We start from the raw sequence: 21,381 nt of genomic DNA on the forward strand, positions 1-21,381 counted from the left end.
AAAATGCCGCGCCCGCCGGCGGTAGTTTTTCAGGTAGCACATTCTAAATACGCTAGCGCACTTTTATAAAAGGAGCCCTAAGTTGCTCCTTCCAATTGGCGGTGTTGTGAAATCCGACGGAGTCATAGGAAGGTTCGCTCCAGCATAATTATCAGTCCACACTCCTGAGGAAGCCGTTTTTGGTCAAACTCATAGTAACATAGTAGATGACGGCAGATAAAGACCCGAATGGTCCATCCAGTCTGCCCAACCTGATTCAATTAAAATTTTTAAATTTTTTCTTCTTAGCTATTTCTGGGCAAGAATCCAAAGCTTTATCCTGTACTGTGCTCGGGATGAATATCTCAATGCTCTCTGTTCAAGATATCAATGAGCACAACTCAGGTTGAGTAGGGGACCAACTTAATTTTAAAATCCACAGAGCACCGTGTCACAGCAATGAATAAAGAAAAAAATAGTTTCTGCTGGGCCGGCCCATTTGGGTTGAGATATGTTATGCTCAACACAACGAAAAGATAAGTGGTTTTAATCACCTGGCATATTGGTACTAAAGTCAGTCTACGCCGATCAGGAGCTGCTTTGGCACACCAGATAGCATGTCAAAGCAGCTCCTGATTGGTAAGGCCCGACTTTAGTGCAGGAAGTGGCGGTCGGAGCATACAGCGAGTGATTTCCTTCACTCGCCGGTGCTCCGGCTGCTCTCTCCTGCTTCTCCCGTTGCCCTCTCCAGTCTCCCCCACGAAAAACCGTATTTGCGGTTTTTAAAGATTCACGGGGGTTCCTGGAACAGAACCCCGTGAATTTCGGGAGAGTACTGTACTTTGAAAGCCTAGGAAAATCCCATACAGAGTACTAAAATTCCCTCTTAAATGTTAAAGCACAATTACATGTTAAACATGTAATTAATATTTGTAGATCAGTGGAAGCACTGGAGAATTTACACATTTGCAAAAGATGCAGTATTCTCTTTTCTGTTAGTTTCCAAAGTTCTGAGCTAACAATGCAGTCCATTAAATCAATGGCCTGAATTACAGAAATGTTTACATTCCTGTGGAACGTATTTCTGATTCCTAAGAAATTTAACTTTTTATTTTTTAGCATGCTGATTCTAAATTCTAAAACATAGCAGAAATGCAGTTGCAGTCTTTGCATGTGTGTCTCTGGAAGAGTAATTTTCCTTGTTTGCTATTTCTAGATCAATGTATCTATTTTGCAGGGTACCAAACATGAAGATATTGAAGGTGAAGAAGAGGAATCTGGTTTAATTCAGCCTGCTCAAGTATTTGCCCCTAAAAGTCTGGTGTTGGTGTCACGATTAGATTATCCAGAAATTTTCCGGGTAAAGTACTCCCAGCTGTCATTTGTAATCTGTGTCAGTATACAAATTTGTTTTTAACGAGCAGCAGTGACAAGTCTCTTTGATTTACAACAATGTGGTATTGGTTTGGGACTTTATCAGTAGATATAGAATTAGATTCTATTAAATAAAACTTAGGATCTGGCAGCATAAATGCTACATTGGACTAATGTTGTGCCCTTTGATTTGTGACAACCTCTAAATTCATACAGCCCACATGGTAAACAGATGAACATTCTCAGCTGAATGAAGAATCCTCCCATTGGTCAGAGGAGATGGGCTTTACGCCTCTCGTCTCCTGTCATATTCTCTGTGTTTACATTTCTATTTTAAAAAAACAGAGCTTATTTTTAGCAAAACTCAACATATGAGTCTGTGTTTGATCAAAGGATATTAAGGATTTCAGGTCAGACTGAGAAGTAACTGCAGATTTTCAAATTAGACCTTTTCCAGCTGTACTGAAGAGAGGCAGAAAGTTTAAGCCTCCAGGGATGACTTCAGTATTTAAACAAATGGAAACAAAAACAGTGACTTAAATCTCAGTTGTAGAATCAGTATGGTGGTTTCAAATACTATACAGTGGAACCTTGGTTTACGAGCACAATTCGTTCCAGAAGCATGCTCGTAAACCAAATTACTCGTATATCAAAGCGAGTTTCCCCATAGGAAGTAAGGGAAACTCCCCTCCCTGGCCACCGGCGCTGCCCAACCCCACCATATCCCCAAAAGACCCCCACCCCCGAGGCCACTAGTGCGCTTCCACAGAGCCCCCACATGAACCGGCATCCCGCGGCCAAACTGAAGGCTTACCCCCCAATGTGGCACCGGCACACAGCACCAACCCACAGGAGGTGCCAATGCCCGAAGATCCTGCCTCTTCCAGGACTGGGCCTTGAGCATCTGCCCATTCTCAAGGTCTTCTGGATCTCACCCTCTCCAAGATTCTCATGAGATCTGGCGATCGCAAAGGGAGGGAGCAGCGCCAGTGGTCTCAGGGGGAGCAATACTGCCGGTTCCTGGGGTCGGGTGTTGGGTTGGGTGTCAGCTCAGGGGTCGGCTCGGGGGTAGGGTGGAATGAATCATCTGAGTTGCCATTATGGCCTATGGGAAAAGTTGCTTTGCTATACGAGTACTTTGGATTGCGAGCATGCTTCTGGAACAAATTATGCTCATAAACCAAGGTACCACTGTATTGAACTCTAAATGTCACAGGCAGCCAATGCAATTGTCAAAGATAAGGTATAATATGGTCATATTTAGGTGCTCCTGTGATCAATCTGGCTGCAGCATTTTGTACCACTTGCGATGCCCTAATGACTCATGAACCAAGTCCTTCCATCATTTGCCTCTTAGTATGATCTATCTACTCTGTCTGCTTCTCCTAAAATGACCGCTGACGCCTTGTTGCATTCCCTAGGATGGATACTTCAATATGGTTGCATTCATTTACTCTTCTTCAATATGACTACCCTCTTTGCCCTTCAGCAGAATGGCTGCCCCCCTGCGCCCTACAGAGCCTGTTGTCCCTTATTTATATGCTCACCATTGCTCCTCGTGAATATAACTGCTAGTGGATTTTGGACCAGCTTAAATCTCTATGCCCAGTAAAAACCCTCAACAATGCAGCCTAAACTCTATTTTTCCACATCTTTGTTCATTGTATACACAGCAATATTAAATCTCATGCCCTGAAACGTGATCTTGCGCCATTTAAAAATCATATTTCTCTCTCCTGGTGTCAATTCGTTATTGTTGCTAAGATGGTGCCCCATACCCTCACATCAACAGGAAATTAACTCATAGTCATGTAAGGAATCAATGTAAAACGCTCACTACTTTATATATTGTCCCTCTGCATTCTTTCACTGTTGTATGGCACTGCTCATGCTCGATACTGGCCCCTGTTCCTTGTGTGCTTCCCGCTGAGTCTACTCCCCATATTGAAGCCCCTCTATACCTGCTCCTTGCATGCCTGTTCTTGCTGTGACTGCGCTGTGTGAGCTTCTTTCTGCCTCCAGCACCTCATATCTGAACCCAATCTGTGACTGCTCTGTGAGTGCCCTCCTCCCCTACTCTTTGTGTTGTGTCCGCCCATGCTCCCTGATTGAATGAGCATCAGGAAAAGGAAGTGAGATCAGCAGAGTATGAGGAAGAAGATGATCACGTGTTACATTTAAAAGTTTATTGCGGGTTCTCTGAGGAAGCTGGTCTGGCGAAACGCGTCAGAACCTGATGCTGCTTGCTTTTGAAGATCATTTCAGCAACCTCAGCTAAGTACCCAATAAAAGGATTTGAGAAAGTTTACAGTTTTCAAAGTAACAAACAGAAATTATTTATTGACATGTTATCTCTAAAGACTGTTTGCTGTGCAATGATAGACTAAGGAAGCTGCATTTAGGGGCTTGACCCCGTTTGTGGTCTTTCTACCTGACAACGGTTCTACGCACATTTCTGTCTTAAAAGAGATTAGTGAAAGTACAGGGGCGTCTTTTGTTTTTTGAATACTTTGGTTATTTTATATCATGACCATTAGTCAATATTGTAAAAAATATATATATAGCTAGAGGAGTTTTTTTGCTGTTAGCTTAATTAAAAATTGTATGCAGTAATCTACAGCTGTTGAAATAGACATTTCAAGAAAGTTAGATATGCTAGAATTTATAGTCATTTTTTTAATTATAGCTTGCATTGGAACCTCTAGAGTTTTAGCATTTTCAGAGAATATCTTTGCAATGAAATATTAACTCCTTTTATTGGAAAGCACAATTATTCATTGCTTAATAACCAATACAAAAATATGTTGTTCCAATCTGCATTTCTTGAGCTCTGTCCCTGATGTAAAGTACTCACATATTTATTGTTACACTTTTTAGGCTTGCCTTGGACTGATATACACAGTGTACGTTGACAGCCTGAACGTCTCACTGGAGACTCTGATTGCAAACCTTCTCGCATGCCTTGTACCAGCTGCTGGGGGGTCACAGGTAAATGGAGGATAAATGGGGTATTGTTTCAGTTAATTTAATTTATCAAGAAAGCAAAAAAAAAATAAAAAAATTCTTTGAATAGTTTCACTGAAAAAGGATCCTAGTTCAGTGGAATGCTGTCCCTGTGGCTTGCTTTCTGAAGACAGCACAAATTCCATTCCAGGCTAAGGTCAAAGGGTTAATTTTGTCACTGGATTTGTTTTCTTTTAGACACAGCGACAAATCAAATAGTTTATGTAACTTGAAAGGTTTCTTTTTAAGTCTTAATCAGTTTAGAAATGTTTTTCTTTCTTGTACCATTTTCCTTTATGCAAGAAATGATAATTTATACCATATCGAAGAAAGTCTCTTTCCATCCCTTTTGGGATATGGACTGTAAATATGGACTGTTGTTCATTCACTGAAAAAGAAGTAAAAAAGAACTGCCAAGAAAGGAAATAATAATCGATGAGATTGCGTTCACCCATCAGTCACTATTCCCAGACATGTTCAAGTAAGCTCCAGCTGTTGAGTTGAATTCCTCTGTTAGCAGAATCTAGTTTACCGTTTATTTAAAACTTGATATAGCGCCATTAGACATGGCCTGATATAGCGGTTTACACAATATCCCCTGGATTTTATATATGGCGCCCAGAGTTGCGTGCCAGTCTTTGAGCATGCTTCCAAGATGCATCTGCAAATGAAGTGGATAATGAGCTGTGATAACTGGCACGTATTAAAATTTGCACACACATTTGGCTGTGTGCTATTTTATGACGCATGGCACCTAACTCTCATGGCACATATCTCAAAAGGGGTCCTGGCCACGGGCGTGTCTGGGGCATTCCGAAAAATTGTGCATGGAATTACAGAATACTGTCTAACTGTACCCATACCTGACTTGAATACTAGCATTTACAGCAGGGGTAAGTCTGACACCCAAAATTTAGGCATGGGATCTATACTAAACACTATTCTATATAAGGTGCATGTCTCCACCTGCGAAAACCTTGCACGTACAACATCTTCAGGAAAAGGCTAAAGACTCACCTTTTCTCCTTGAACCTATAACATAAACTCAGTGCTCATGTCCTCTGATCGTTAATCTTATTGTAAACCGTATTGAATTCTAGTTGAAACTTGCAGTATAGAGAGAAAATGTATGGTATGGTATGATAGAGGAGCGCTTTTAGTGTTGAATTTTTTTCTGCACCTAAGGTTCGGCACTATTTATTGAATTTTTTCCTATCTAGCTAGAAATAAATTCATAGTAAGCACGAGCAATAGTTAAGACAAAGGGCCTGTTTTACAAAGCCACGCTAGCGGCTGCTGCGCGGTAATGGCCCCGAACTCCATAGAGATTTAAAGGGCTTCGGGGCTGTTGCCATGCGGCTTTGTAAAACAGGCTGAAAGTTACAATTTTAAATGAAAGAGAAAATTAGTAGAAAACAATAATAATAATAACAGTTTATATACTGCAGGACCGATTACAATGATTAAAAGATGGTACAACTTGAGTAGAATAAACAGAGTTAAGAGCTAGTGACTAACAGATATAGATTAACAATTATTTTGGAGTAAGAATTGTACAGGTCAGCTGCCTAAATACTTCAGGAACAGATATGTTTTTAGGCGTTTCCTAAATTCCCCATACGTAGTAGGCGTAAGCAATTGATCTAGATCTTTCCCCATAATGCTGCCTGATGTGAGAGAAGGTGTTGATGATGTCTTTTAAGTTTACATCCTCTAACCGGAGGGGAAACATAGTTCAAGTGTGAGCTTCTCTTATGTCTGTTGGCTGAGAAAGAGAAAAGGTCAGTAATATATTTAGGGGCTAAACCGAAAAGCACCTTAAAGCAAAAACAACCAAACTTAAACTTCACATCAGCAGCCGATGTAGTAGTCGGAAGGAAGGTGTTACATGATCGAACTTCTTCAACCCGAAAATTAGTTTGACCGCTGCATTTTGCACCAGTTTTCTGGGAAATTGCCAAATAGGCAATATTACAGTAATCAAGTTGACTGAGTACGAGGGATTGTACCAAAATTCTAAATGATGACACATCAAAATATGCTCTAATGCAGTGTTTTTCAACCTTTTTTGGGCAAAGGCACACTTGTTTCATGAAAAAAATCACGAGGCACACCACCATTAGAAAATGTTAAAAAATTTAACTCTGTGCCTATATTGACTATATATAAAGTAATTCTCTTGAATAGGAATCAAATAAACACAAAGAAAGTATTTTATAATGCTGCCACCGCCACTGGGGAATAGGCTGCCACTGCCGCCATCGGGAACAGGCCGGCACCGAGTTCTCCCTGCTTCTCTTCCCCGCGGGGCCGACCAACTCTCGCCACCCGTCGTCAATTCTAACGTCGGAGAGGACGTTCTAGGCCAGCCAGGCAGCGATTGGCTGGCCCAGAACGTCCTCTCCGACGTCAGAATTGATGCGAGTGGCGAGAGTTGGCCGGCCCCACAGGGAAAAGCAGGGAGAACTTGGCGCCGGCCTGTTCCCGATGGCGTCGGTGGCACTCAAGTGGCTAAAGAGCCGCAGTTTGCCGGCCTAGGGACAACACTGGAGGGTGGCCAGCTGTGCACCCCCTTGGGACGTAAACCCGGGGTGGAGCAGACTGCCCCCCTCCCCACCCTGGTATGCCACTATCTGTACCTCACTCCCTCCCTATGACCAAAAAGTCTCCTTTCTTCTATTCCCCGTGTACACAACCATCTCTTTCCCTCCCTTCCTCTCTCCAAAGTCCATGCCTTCTGTGTCCAAACACTCATTCCCTCCCCCACCTCAGCATCTCTTTCCCTCCCTTCCTCTCTCCCAAGTCCATTTCTTCTGTGTCCAAAAACGCATTCCCTCCCCCACCTCAGCATCTCTTTCCCTCCCTTCCTCTCTCCCAAGTCCATTTCTTCTGTGTCCAAAAACGCATTCCCTCCCCCACCTCAGCATCTCTTTCCCTCCCTTCCTCTCTCCCAAGTCCATTTCTTCTGTGTCCAAAAACGCATTCCCTCCCCCACCTCAGCATCTCTTTCCCTCCCTTCCTCTCTCCCAAGTTCATGCCTTGTGTCCAAAACGCACTCCCTCCCCCCTTTTGTGTTCCGTGTTTGCCTCCCAGCCCATCTTTGCAACTTTCTCAGCAAAACGAAGCTCAAGCCGCGAGGCTTGTCTTCTGCTTCCTGCCTGCCCTGCCGCGCACAAATAGCCGAACGGAAGTATTCTCCGACGTCAGCGCTGACGTCGGAGGGCAGGCTTTGCTTAAGCCCTCCCTCCGACGTCAGCGCTGATATCGGGGAACGCTTGCGATCGGCTATATGTTAGCTGCAGGGCAGGCAGGAACAAAAGACGAGCCTCGCGGCTCGAGATGTATTGAACTCCGCGGGTCCCCCGTCCAGCTCTCTCCTGTCCACGTGGAGCGGACCGCCCCTCTCCCTAGACTGGTGGTACTGCCCTGATGGCGGCCCTGACCGTACGGCACACCAGGCAACATCTCGCGGCACACTAGTGTGCCGCGGAACAGCGGTTGAAAAACACTGCTCTAATGGACCGAAGCTTCCAGAGAGTGAAACAATACAGAAGAAGAAAGAAAGTTTCACTGTATGATCCATAATATTGCTTGCTGTGTGCTCTCATTCTACTCCATATTATCTGAGGTGAAACCAAAGGTGTCTTGAAACAGAAGCACCTTTAAGTTTTTTTTCCTAAGCACTTAATATGAATGTTTTAATCTTAGAGAGTTGTGCAAATTATTCCATAAAATGTGACCAGTAACTCTAAACATATGTATTTTATGATATTTTACAAAGACAAGAAAACATCTCTCATGCATGTTCATTGTGGATATCCAGAAAATCTGGCCTGCCAGTAGATCTCAAGGACCAGACTTGGGCAGCCCTGCTCTAAGGCATGTATTTTAACAGCATCAATGTGTGGCATCACCCCTTAATAGTATGCTATCACAAGAAATATTGGAAGAACGTGAGCGGCAGACAAAAAAAATAATGAAAACAACAATGAACCAATGGTACAGATAAGCAACATAGAAACAATGAAACATGGCATTAGATAAAGGCCAAATGGCTCATCCAGTCTACCCATCTGCAGCATCAACTATCTCCTCCTCTCCCTATCCAATGGGAAAAAAAAAAAAAAGAAGAATGGTTTTCTTTCTTGTCTTTGTAAAATATCATAAAATACATATGTTTAGAGTTACTGGTCACATTTTATGGAATAATTTGCCCAACTCTCTAAGATTAAAACATTCATATTAAGTGCTTAGGAAAAAAAACTTAAAGGTGCTTCTGTTTCAAGACACCTTTGGTTTCACCTCAGATAATATGGAGTAGAATGAGAGCACACAGCAAGCAATATTATGGATCATACAGTGAAACTGTGCCTCGGACGCTGCTGGAGCCGGGTGGGTTGTCGGCCGTCTAATGGTGAGAGGGCCAGCTGGGAGGGTCAACGGGGGTTTCGGGCGTGCTGGGTAGGGTCTGCGTCGGGGGGGGGAGGGGGAGTCGCAGCGTGTTACCTGCCGGCGGTCGTATTTCCTAGAATAGAACCTTATGCGCGCATGCGTACTCTTACCTGCCACGGACATACAGATCAGGGAACATGCAGGTAAGAGTGAGCATGCGCGATTTGCATTTTATTATAGTAGATAGTTTTTGCTTAAATTAGTAATCCTTTCTCATTTCTCAAATTGATTTTATTAATATAGTATAGTATGTATTAGCTGTTACTTAGCTTTTTCTTGTGGTCTGAAAGTAACTGCTAATACATACTATATTATATTAATAAAATCAATTTGAGAAATGAAAACATAAGAACATAAGAATTGCCATTGCTGGGTCAGACCAGTGGTCCATCGTGCCCAGCAGTCCACTCACGCGGCGGCCCTCTGGTCAAAGACCAGCGCCCTAACTGAGACTAGCCCTACCAACGTACGTCCTTGTTCAGCAGGAACTTGTCTAACTTTGTCTTGAATCCCTGGAGGGTGCTTTTCCCTATGATAAACTCTGGAAGAAAAAGGATTACTAATTTAAGCAAAAACTATTTTGGAATATTTAAAACTATTTATTGAGATATATTTAAGAAACTTCGATCCTATGATGCTTTAACACTTGAAGCTTGGTGTAATGAAATTTGACTGAACATTAATAACCTGATTTACAAAGCTGCGTGGCAACAGCCCCGAAGCCCTTTAAATCTCTATGGGCTTCCGGGCCGTTACCACAGCTTTGTAAAACAGGCCCTAAATGATGTTTCTGAGGATCGCTGAAATTCTGAAAGGGTGTTATAAGGGATTTCAAAGATAGATTATCCCTATATTCTGGGATTAAGTTTATTCAAAGCATGGAGACATTTAACACCCCTTCTTGAGAAGACATTAAGCTCAATTGTTCTAACTGCACATGGCAGGTAGCATATGCTAATTACTATACACCAGCTGCAATGTACAATCCACAATCATTTTTTCCCATCTGAGAAAAACTTTTCCTTATTCTGTGTCTTGGACATTGTGTAAGTTCTGCTCCTCTACTATTGTTTCTTATTTTTTGGTGTTGGGATTTGGCGGGTTTGCAATTTTGAGTTAATATTTTTTTATTTTGTCGTAAATCGATCTGAATGATTTTTCACAAAAACACTATATAAACTTAAGTACATGAAATGCTTGTCTGGCTGGACTATTTGCCGTAGGATCTCAAACTTTTATGACTGGTATTTCAGCAGAAATATTTTGATCTAGTTAAGAACTATTTCTTAAAACTTAATTGCTAACGTTGTACAATTTTGGCCAGACATCTATGCTATGCTATGCTAAAGGTAATTTATAGTCCGCTTTATTCCTTGCAGATTCAGAGTAGATTCCATAAAGAGTTAGGCAGGCATAGTTGCTAAATCATTACAGGTTAGAGATTGCTGAAGATTATTAAGACCAGTTTTTGTATAGCTAAGTTTTCATACTCTTTTGAAATATGGCGTATGAAGGTGACGTTCTAATTATAACTGGTAATGCATTCTGAGTTTTTGTTCCCAGATATTCAAAAGGTAAATGATGGTGTTTTAAAATTTTGTTTTACATATTGTTGGAAATGATAGAATATTTTTTTACATCTATAAAGAGGGAAATGAATATAGTCTTGACACAAACTGTTCTGTCCAAAGGGTTGAGTAATTAAAAAAAATATATTTTTTTTGTTTTAAACTTATTATGGTCCCCTTTTACAAAGCCAGACAGCGCGGGCCAGCACTGAAGCATTTGTGGCACGGCTTTGTAAAATGGGGCCTATGTGCACATTACAACTTTTTACGTGAGTAAAATTTAACTTTTACTCCCAGAAATTGACTTTATAAGTACCGTATTTTTCACTCCATAAGATGCACCTCACCATAAGATGCACCCCAGATTTAGGAAGGAAAACAAAAAAAAAAACCATTCTGAACAAAGCCGTATACTAATATATACCCGACACATTTAAATTCCGTCCCAGCCCCCCGGTACCTTTACATTCTGTCCCAGCCCCCCCAAACAATCATCATTTTTACATACCCCCAGTACCTTTAAATTCCATCCCAGCCCTCTCCAGTACCTTTAAATTCCATCCCAGTCCCCCAATCAATCACTCATCACTTTTACATACCCCCAGCACCTTTAAATTCCATCCCAGCCCCCCCGGCGGTACCTTTAAATTTTGGAGGTTGGTGGACGGCTGGCTGCTGCTTGTCGGGGCCCGCGGCACACAAGCGCGCTAATGCCTAGGCCTGTGACACTTCGCTAATTGTGCCAGTTGCTGGTGCTTAGTAGAGCAGCTGCCTGGGTGGAAAAATTGTGTCTTATGGAGCGAAAAATACGGTATTTTGTAGGTTAACATGTGTTAAATCAATTTTATGGGTAGTTCTTTGCACATTAAACCAAATGCATTGAACAAATTCTTATCTATATTATAAACACATTTAATTTTAGAGGTTTATAAGTAGCCATTCAAGAAAAATGTCTACATACCTTGTCAGTCATGAAATGGTGAAATAACAAAAATCTGACTACCGTGTTTATTCATTGGATAAGTGATACCACACAGAGCACAACCTGGAATAGCACTAAGAGGGCCCAAATCTACTTTAATCATAATAATTTTCACATTGTAGCCATATGGGAAATTATCATTCAGAATGTACTGATATACGTGTGGGCTGTTGTATATTTCATAACCTTGCAAGTTCTCCCTCATATGTCTTTGTCTTAACATTTCTCAAAGGTCCTCTGCTCATTCTTGAAGCTTCAATGTTGGTTGTAGCAAGGGTAGTAATAATCAAAAGTGTTTGTCTTCAACAGAACGAAATGAGCAATGAAGGTGATCTTTTAAATTTTCATTTGATATCTTCTGTCTACAGAAGCTGTTTTCTTTGGGAGCAGGAGACAGACAGCTGATACAGATCCCTTTGCATGACAGCCTTCCTGTTACAGGCACCAGTGTGGTTCTTCTGTTTCAGCAACTGGGTATGCTTATTCTTGGTTTTGTTTTCTTCAAGACAGCTCAGATTGTATGGGTGATAACAGTTCCCTCAAGGTGCAAGTTAATAATTATGTCCAGTGTAGCTTGGTGTTAGAAGTTTAAAAGACAAGAGCAGAACGTCTAACTGCATCTTGTCTAAGGGCTGTCTTCATTGTCAAGCAACCCTGTTCCAGATAACACTGTCAGTTCTGATCAAACTTTGTAAAACCCAGATGGTATTACTGTAGCTTAAAATTACCTGTAAAAACATTTCATGAATTTTGTTTGCACGCATTTTAATCCTGATCAACTTTGCTAGTCTTCTATGAATAATTGTGCATCATTTTTTGGCTCGCGGATAACAACTTAAACACCTACACTATTGTGTGTCATTCCTGATATTAATGCAGGATTTCTTGCATAGTGTAACTTCTTTCAATAAACCACTACCCTTAATTCAAACCTTCTGACAATCTTATATATATACAGTGGAACCTTGGTTTACGAGCATAATTCGTTCCAGAAGCATGCTCATAAACCAAATTGCTCGTATATCAAAGCAAGTTTCCCCATAGAAAGTAAGGGAAACTGCTTTGATTGGTTCCACCTCCTCCCCCCCCCCTCTACGAGGCTACCGGCACTGCTCCATTTCCCCCCCCTTGAGGAATCCGACGCTGTTCCAAACCCCTCCCCGTGATCCAGCTTTCCCCCCCCCCCTGCGAACCAGCATCCCCCCCCGCTCGCATTGCCCCCCCTCCACCGCGATCCTACTTCCCCCCCCCCCGAGCAGTCAATGACACCCTTTACCCGACTTGGCACCAGTGCCGGTGCCCGAAGATCCTCCCTCTTTTGGCGCGGCTGGGCGGTGCGTCGGAGATCCTCCTTCTTCTGGGCTGGACTGGCTTTGAGCATTTGCGCATGCTCAAAGCCTTCTGGTCTCGCTCTCTCCGAGATTGAGAGCGAGACCAGAAGGCTTTGAGCATGTGCAAATGCTCAAAGCCAGTCCAGCCCAGCCCAGCCCAGCCCAGAAGAAGGAGGATCTCCAACGCACCGCCCAGCCCAGGCCACGCCAGAAGAGAGAGGATCTTCGGGCACCGGCACTGGTGCCAAGTCGGGTAAAGGGTGTCATTGACTGCTCGGTGGGGGGGGGAAAAGTAGGATCGCGGTGGAGGGGGGCAATGCGAGCGGGGGGGGGGATGCCGGATCGTTGGGGGATGCCGAATCACCGGGGGGGGGGGGGGAGGGGGCGCTCGTACAGCGAGGCAAGCTCGGTTTACGAGGCACCAAGTTTGCGAATGTTTTGCTCATCTTGCAAAACACTCGCAAACTGGTGCACTCGTAAACTGAGGTACCACAGTGTGTGTATATATATATATATATAGTGTTAGGGTGTGCTCCGTGCTATAACATGTAGGTCATAAGAGGATTCAACCAGTGCAGAGACCGTTATGACAGGGAACCACCACTGTATCACCAAGGTTCCTTCACATGTAACAATTGCATCGCCCACCTGCTACAATGTTGCAACAGGGAAGCTACATATTCTCTTACATCACTGTTGTTAACTAGCAATAAAGTAACACTTATCTTTAGTCGAAGAATTTTATCCTTGGTGATCGATGGAAGGAGTCCATTGTCTCCTAATACCGCCAGGCTGACATCCCCTCACGACCTTCCCAGGCTCCTCGTGTCTGACTGTGTCTTAAATCCAGAAAGGTTGAAAGCCAAAACAAACCCACTGTGTCCAAAACTCAAAACCAAAAATTAAATCAGTCACTCGGGGAAAAACATATCTTCTTCAACGGAAAACATCACTCCAAACAGTTCATCTCCTGTGAAGAGGAAAGTGCTCCTCAACTCCAGCCGAGTTTCCCCTTAGCTTCGTGACAGCGTTCAGACATTAGTGCCATTTCTGCAGCAGAATTTGGAGCGCTCGCCACACACAGGCCCTTGGAGAAGATTTGTTGTCCCACGGTAAGTCTTTTTAATGTGCAGTAAGCGCATGCAAGTTCTTACCAGAGTTTTAGAAAAGGAACCCAGTTAAACTAATTTGTTCATTTCTTCTTAGCTAGGGATCGTCTATACTTAATCATTGCCATCTTAAATTCTTTTGCTCTTTTTGTCTCCATGGCTTTTCCTGGAGTTCCATTCCATGCGTCCACGTGACTTTTCTCTGTTTAGTGGGGGACAGAGAAATAAACCTTTTACTAAGGCGTGCTAGTGTTTTTAGCACACGCGGGAAATTACCCTACGCTATGCGGAAAAACTAACGCCAGCTCAATGCTGGCGTTAAAGTCCAGCACGAATGGCATTGTAGCGTGCGCTATTCCACGCGTTAAAGCCCTAACACAGCTTCATAAAAGGAGCCCTTAGTGGTACATTTGGTTTGCAGAAGACAGTACAGCCATCCTCTCTCTTTATCATCTTGCTTCTCTGACCTTATATAACTACCATTGCCTAAGGAAACAACTACAGTAAAACCTTGGATTGCAAGTAACTTGGTTTGCTGGTGTTTTGCAAGACATCTTATTAAATTTTAACTTGATATACAAGCAGTGTCTTGCAATACAAATACATACAGCATACACACATCACAACCGAGCCGATGGTTCGGTGTCAGGTCAAAAGCGCGCCGGGACAAAGGCACGCGCCACTCAAAATTACTGTTTTTAGGGCTCTGACGGGGGGGGGGCGTGGGGAACCCCCCCACTTTACTGAATAGACATCGCGCCGCGTTGTGGGGGTGTTGTGGGGGATATGGGGGGTTGTAACCCCCCACATTTTACTGAAAACTTCACTTTTTCCCTGTTTGTAGGGAAAAAGTTAAGTTTACAGTAAAATGTGGAGGGTTACAACCCCCCAAACCCCCTTAACGCCGGCGCGATTTCTATTAAGTAAAGTGGGGGGGGCTCCCCAACAAAACCCCCCGTCGGAGCCCCTAAAAACTGTAATTTTCTTCGGCGTGTGCCTCCGTCTTGCGCTCAGTTGTCGGCGCGCGCCTTTGTCTTTCGCGCCGTTGTCTATGAACCGATGGTTCTTCTCTCTCCAACACTGCAAGAGTGTAGTGACTGTTCTAAACAAGCAAAGTCTTGCTATACGAGTACATACAGTATACATGCGTCACGTCATCACAACCGAGCCGATGGTTCTTCTCTCTCTGACCCTGCGGGAGTGTAGTGACTGTTCTAAATGAGCGAGGTCTTGCAATACAAGTACGTATAGTATTTTGTATTAAAGTTTTTGGGTTGTGGAACAAATCGTCAGTTTCCATTATTTCTTATGGGGAAATTTGCTTTGATATACAAGTGCTTTAGATCAGTGTTCTTCAACCACCGGTCCATGGACCGGTGCCGGTCCACAGAAATTTCCTGCCGGTCCACAGGGTCGGCACATGCATCAGGCCCAAAACTGTGTTTTTCAACTGCCGGTCTGCGGTGCGATCAATGCGTTGTTAATAAGATTATATTGAGTGTATATATGAAAAATGAATGGAAAAAATAGTGTTACAATTAGGACTACGGGGGCAGGGTCTGGTCCACGACTTAGCCCAGTGTTCTTCAACCGCAAGTCTGCGGACCAATGCCGGTCCACAAAATAATTATTTTATTTCTGCCGGTCCATAGGTGTAAAAAGGTTGAAGAACACTGCTTTAGATTACAAGCATACTTTTGGAACGAATTATGCTCATAAACCAAGGTTTTACTGTATTCTCTTCTTATATACCTCTGGGCTCTATTCACTTTGAGTGCTAAACGTTTCTACCCTCTCTGCTCTCAGAAGCTCACCCTTGAATACCCCTATGCGTTCTGGAAGTTGAGATCTTTTCAGACTTTTTCACTGTCTAACAGAAACTTTTCCTGTATTCTCTCTCTCTTTCTGTTTCCCCGTTGATGATATAATTACCATCACAGTAGTAGAAAGACTCACAGTTCACATACATTGTGTTAGATCAGTAATATATATATATTATTTAAAAGAACAGAATTTTAAATGCATTGAAAATCATTTTCTATACCACTACTACTATTTATACAATTCTATACATTAAAAATATCTTCTTTACCACTGCACATACATGCCCCTTGAACGTCGGACAAGTGTGCAATGTTGATGTTTAAAAGTTTTCTTTTCTTAGCAAAACAGATTATTTTACACTAGTCTTTAAGCCCATTACATTAACGGGTGCTAGAATACTGTTCACCCTCTTTGTTGCCCCTTCCATTCACTGCCCTCTCTTCTCTTTCCATCTCTCTCTTTCTCTCCCATATGGCCTCTCTCCATCTCCTCCTTCCTTTTGCCTTGGTCTGGCATACCTTCCTCCTTCCCTCCAAGCCATTCTCTCCCCCTCTGCTCCCTTTCCTCATTTAACTACTTCATTGGTCAGCAGCAGCATTCACAATTCATTGCTGTTGCTGGCTTCAGGTCTTTCTCTCTGGCCGGTCCTGTCTTCATGAAAACAGGAAGTAGGCAGGACCGGCCAGAGAGGAAGGCCTGAAGCCAGCAACAGCAGCGAATTGTAAACGCTGCTGCTGCCTGAAGCACCCGAGGCAGACGCTTCTCTCCCCTCCCAGCCCAACCCCCGCTGACTCTGTGACCCTCCCAGCAAGATGACTTTAATATCAAACCTCCCTCCAGCGTTGGCAGCTAAACAGGCTGCTTCTGCTTTCTTCTGCCGTTGAGTCTATCTGTCGCGTCATTGATGACATCATCAGTGACGCGGCAAAGGGACTCAACTGCAGGAGAAAGGCCGAAGCAGCCTGTTTAACGTGCAGCGACTGCCAACGCTGGAGGGATGTTTGTACCGGTGCAGAAGCGATATGTCTCTCCCCCTCCAGTACCTGTGCAACACTTTGCTGCGGCACATCCTCCCATGAGGGGGGGGGGGGTGTTGCACAGTGGGAGCCGGGTGAGAGCGGCGATCTCCAGTTGGTATTTTTTTTGTTTTTGTTTGAAGTTGAAAGCCGGCGCTGCAGCTCCTCTCTCGATCCTGGTGCAGTTCGAGAGAGGAGCCGGTACCATTCACAGTGAGGAAGGCCGCCGCAGCTGTGTAATTTTTTTTTATTATTTGAAAGCCGCCGCGAGCAAGTGGTGACGTAAAACCCGCGCATGCGCAATCGTGTTTTCGCGACGGATAAGGGAACACGATTTTTTTAGTGCGCATGTGCGGCCTAGCATTTTATTATATTACATTTTGAAGCTTGAAAAATGAACAGAAATAAGCTTTAGGTCTCCCCTTGTTCTGCACATTTTTTCATAATCTTTCTTGACCTCGTCTTTCACCACGGGTGCTTTAACGTATTGTTATGTTTTTCTTGACAGCAGGGCAGCTTTAACCTATCACCTCCCTACAGTGACAATATCAAAGATTTAAGACGGCATATGACATTTACAATGTATTTAAGGGTTTGAAAAGTACCAGCTTTCGTTTAGTTTATATGCAAATACACTCTGTTCACAAAATGGTTTTAAGGTTTGCATATAAAATGGAGCATTCCAAACCAGTGTTTATCAGTGAGTTTATATGAGAAAGCAGAATTCTTTTACTGAATCTCACAAAATGTCATTGTACTATGAGCTTCCAATCAGATATTATAGTCTGCATTCTTGTAGATTGGTCTTCAAGATGATGATTTAAAAGCTGTTTTTAATTACACTAGCAAAAAATATTTAGCAAACTTATTGCAGAGTTTATCTAAATATTATGCATTATTATTATGTTAGAATCAGTGTTCGACTGAATGGTCTGGATTCAATAATATTAATGGTAATTGTATGATATTGAAAAGGACGCCTCAGCCCCACCACTCCACCGCAAAAAAGTCGCTCAAATCGCGGGAAGCATAGTGTGGTGCTTCATCATTGGCTGTCACTTCACACTTGTTATTAACTCAATACTTTTTATTTGTTTTTCTATAGTTTTACTACTTATGTCATAAATATATTATAGTTATAATGCATTTGTTGCTGATAAACCAACTTAACATGGTACTTATCTCAGCCAACCCTGGGAAGTCAGACCCGACATGTTTCGCACAAGAATTGTGCTTTCTCAAGGGTCTCCCTAGAAAAATATGTAAAAAAAACGGAGTCATAAACGTACAATTGCGTATAGTCTCCATCCTATCACAGATTATAACATTAAAACATTTATAGTGGCTGGATTATCATTATATGACAAGTGGCCAATTTATGAGTTATTATTATGTTATACAGCAAAAAAAATTAAAAAGGGGGAAAGGGGTGATAATACAAAGTTACCAATCCCCAAACTCCCCAAAACACAAAAAAAAAAATCACAAAAAGAACACAAGGCACATAAGCAATGCATGTCAAAGCAAACGAAAGAAAAAGCCTCAGTAATACGGTGAGGGAAACCCACTCTACCTACCACACATCACAAGCATAAAAAGCTTTTGTTGCAGAGACAGTTGCAAAGCCCAGTTCCAAAATAACGTGATGAAAAACTTCAAGAGTGCGTAGCAGTTCAAAATTTGCCAAACACCAAAAGGCAATTATGTGCAGCCAGCCGACGATCGTTTCACAGCCACGTTGCTATTTTGTCAGAGCAGTAATAGCTCACCTAGAACAGGAACTCAGAGCTGTTTAAACGCATTGCTAGTCCTCCGTAGCGTGGCTTAGGGTTTTATTGGCTTCAGGCGGTGCGGAGGCTGTCGGCCGCAGGCTGCAGGCCTGTTCTGTGTGAGAAGTGGAGTTTGTCTTGGAGAACAAAGTGTTTCAGAAGGTAGGTGGGTGCAGTGCCGAATAGTGTTTTGAAGCATAGGCAACTGAATTTGAAAAATATTCTGGCCTCGACTAGTAGCCAGTGTAGTTTTTTGAAATATGGAGTGATGTGGTCGGAATTTTTCATGTCAAAAATCAGTCGTAAGGCTGTGTTTTGGATTGTTTTCAATCTTTTGGTAGATTTTTTTGTAGGATCCTAGGTAAATGATGTTGCAGTAGTCCTGGATTAGTGATTGTACTTACAGTCTAAACCAGACATGGGCAACTCCAGTCCTCGAGGGCCAGAATCCAGTCGGGTTTTCAGGATTTCCCCAATGAATATGCATGAATCTATTTGCATATGCTGCTTTCAATGCATATTCATTGGGGAAATCTTGAAAACCCGATTGGATTCCGGCCCTCAAGGACCGGAGTTGCCCATGTCTGGTCTAAACGATGCGGCAGTTTGGGTTCCTCTTTCCCACATTCATCACTTTGCACTTGCTCACATTTTAGCAACTTTCTGACTAGCATAGTAGTATACTTCATTATCAGGCTTAATGCATTGTTCTTAAATTTGCTTATGCATATATCATGATGACTTTATCTTATAACGTATGGAGATTCAGATTACTTGATTAATTCTAGTCCATTCCTTTATTACTTTCCCTTCTTTATCTCACTGGACTCCCCTCTACTTTCTCTCTAGCCTCATTCCTAATTCCTTTCTGTTACTGAGGTAGAGTTTGTCTTGGTTAGGCTATCCTATCTCTTAGATAGACTTTAGTTTGGAAATTAGAGTAGGAGGAATTCTATTTCACCAGAACAAACATTTTTGCAGCTTTTTGTAGATATTTTCCATCCTTTGGTAAGAGGTGGCAGGAGGTTATATTTAAGCTTAATATTTTCACAGTTAAATGAGGTTTCCTTATAAGTAGAGTTTCCTTTTTCATAAATATCCAATCAATGTTTCTTTTGAAACCTCTAATGCTTTTGAAAATCTCATAGAGTTGGATCAAAAAATAAAAATAGCCAATCTTTTATTTCTCTTCATACAGTGGAAACATTTAGTTTGATTGGTTTTCATTTTTTATGTACCACTGATGTGCAATATGTCTAGAATAAATATTATGATTTTTTTTTCAGATGTATTCATCTCATCTTATTAGTATTGGAGCTGCTGTATTGCATATCATCTGAATGTTTTCGTAGCATAATTGTTGTCCCTTTCACCTCCTTGTAACCTCTAGAGTAGGTAGTTTAGATCAGTCGAGTGCCCTGATTGCTTTTTCAACTGATAAAGGAAAGTTCAAGGAAACAGCCTGTGTTAGCCACATGCTTAAACAAAATAAAACCCTTCTTCTCTAATGTAGCAGTCCCAACAGAACTGAAGTGCAAGTAATATTAAATGACAAGAGTTTTGTATAACCTTTGCAACTATGTTTTTGAGGATAGCTAGAGAGAAGAGAGAATTACTGATGCTGTCTAGTTCTAACAGCGGTACCTGTAGTGGCCCGCTTCCTGTTACTCAACACCCCTCTCCCGACCCTATATACCTCTTACCTATCCCAAGAAGACAAAACACACCTTAGTTGGCAAACACCTGGCCGCAGCCCTGTTTATTGAATAATAACATATTCAAGAAATGCAACATAATTAAATATACATAAATTAACAGCAAAACCAAAACATTAACAAAACCCCCCTAACAATGGTATCACCATTGTTACCTGATCCCGAGCTACCCTCCTAAGTAATTGGCCCCCGACCCCGCCATCCAAGCTAGGGTCTGAGGGGTGGCATGTCCCACACATGCCCCATTATCCAGGGTCAACCGACCCACCAGGCACGGCTCCCAGCCGGCCCACCGCTCATCCCTTGATGAGCCCCAGTAGCCAGTAGCTCGGGATACCGCAACCTCATCCAATCCCAGGAACCCCAAAGCCTAGAGGGCGGGCGGGTGGGAACGCTGACTCGGAGGACCCAACCGTTACGTCCTCCGAGCGTGCTCCCCTTATAACCCCTCCTCCCACAATCCCCTTCGGCTGCGACGCCCCGAAGCGAGGGAAAGAAACCGCGCGACCACGGACCGCCCCACCCCCCCCCCCGCTCTCCTTATCGGCCTAACCCGGACTAACCCGACTACCTCCCACTAACTGACCCGACGAGCGACTCCGCGGGCCACCCAGCCCCGCGTTAGGGTCGCCCGTCGAGACAGGCTCTCGGGCTTGCTTATAACAGCGGTACCTGTAGTGGCCCGCTTCCTGTTACTCAACACCCCTCTCCCGACCCTATATACCTCTTACCTATCCCAAGAAGACAAAACACACCTTAGTTGGCAAACACCTGGCCGCAGCCCTGTTTATTGAATAATAACATATTCAAGAAATGCAACATAATTAAATATACATAAATTAACAGCAAAACCAAAACATTAACAAAACCCCCCTAACAATGGTATCACCATTGTTACCTGATCCCGAGCTACCCTCCTAAGTAATTGGCCCCCGACCCCGCCATCCAAGCTAGGGTCTGAGGGGTGGCATGTCCCACACATGCCCCATTATCCAGGGTCAACCGACCCACCAGGCACGGCTCCCAGCCGGCCCACCGCTCATCCCTTGATGAGCCCCAGTAGCCAGTAGCTCGGGATACCGCCACAGGCCTGTAACCAGTTACAGGCCCCACCCACCAGGAACGGAGCTGCGGCTAGGATACCAACACTCGCTCACAACAGGAGGCAAAGTCATTCAATAACAAATCCCAACCTATATCGGACAGATGGACCCGATCCCTATAAAACAACCCCCCGCACGCCACATCCACCCAGTCAT

The 21,381-nt window shown here is 43.2% G+C and overlaps 1 protein-coding gene across 2 annotated transcripts in view; it reads left to right on the forward strand.

Annotated features, from left to right (window-relative positions):
• The window catches only part of SBF2 (SET binding factor 2), a 571,734-nt gene that overhangs the window by 211,017 nt on the left and 339,336 nt on the right, over positions 1-21,381 (forward strand). For both annotated transcript variants that reach the window (XM_033928005.1, XM_033928006.1), the window contains exons 4-6: positions 1,217-1,339; positions 4,231-4,341; positions 11,727-11,832. In XM_033928005.1, the coding sequence (XP_033783896.1) occupies positions 1,217-1,339; positions 4,231-4,341; positions 11,727-11,832 (340 nt within the window). The remainder of the gene's footprint in view (positions 1-1,216; positions 1,340-4,230; positions 4,342-11,726; positions 11,833-21,381) is intronic.

The sequence above is a fragment of the Geotrypetes seraphini genome, chromosome 19 (assembly GCF_902459505.1).
Source record: "Geotrypetes seraphini chromosome 19, aGeoSer1.1, whole genome shotgun sequence".
Classification (NCBI taxonomy): Eukaryota; Metazoa; Chordata; class Amphibia; order Gymnophiona; family Dermophiidae; genus Geotrypetes; species Geotrypetes seraphini.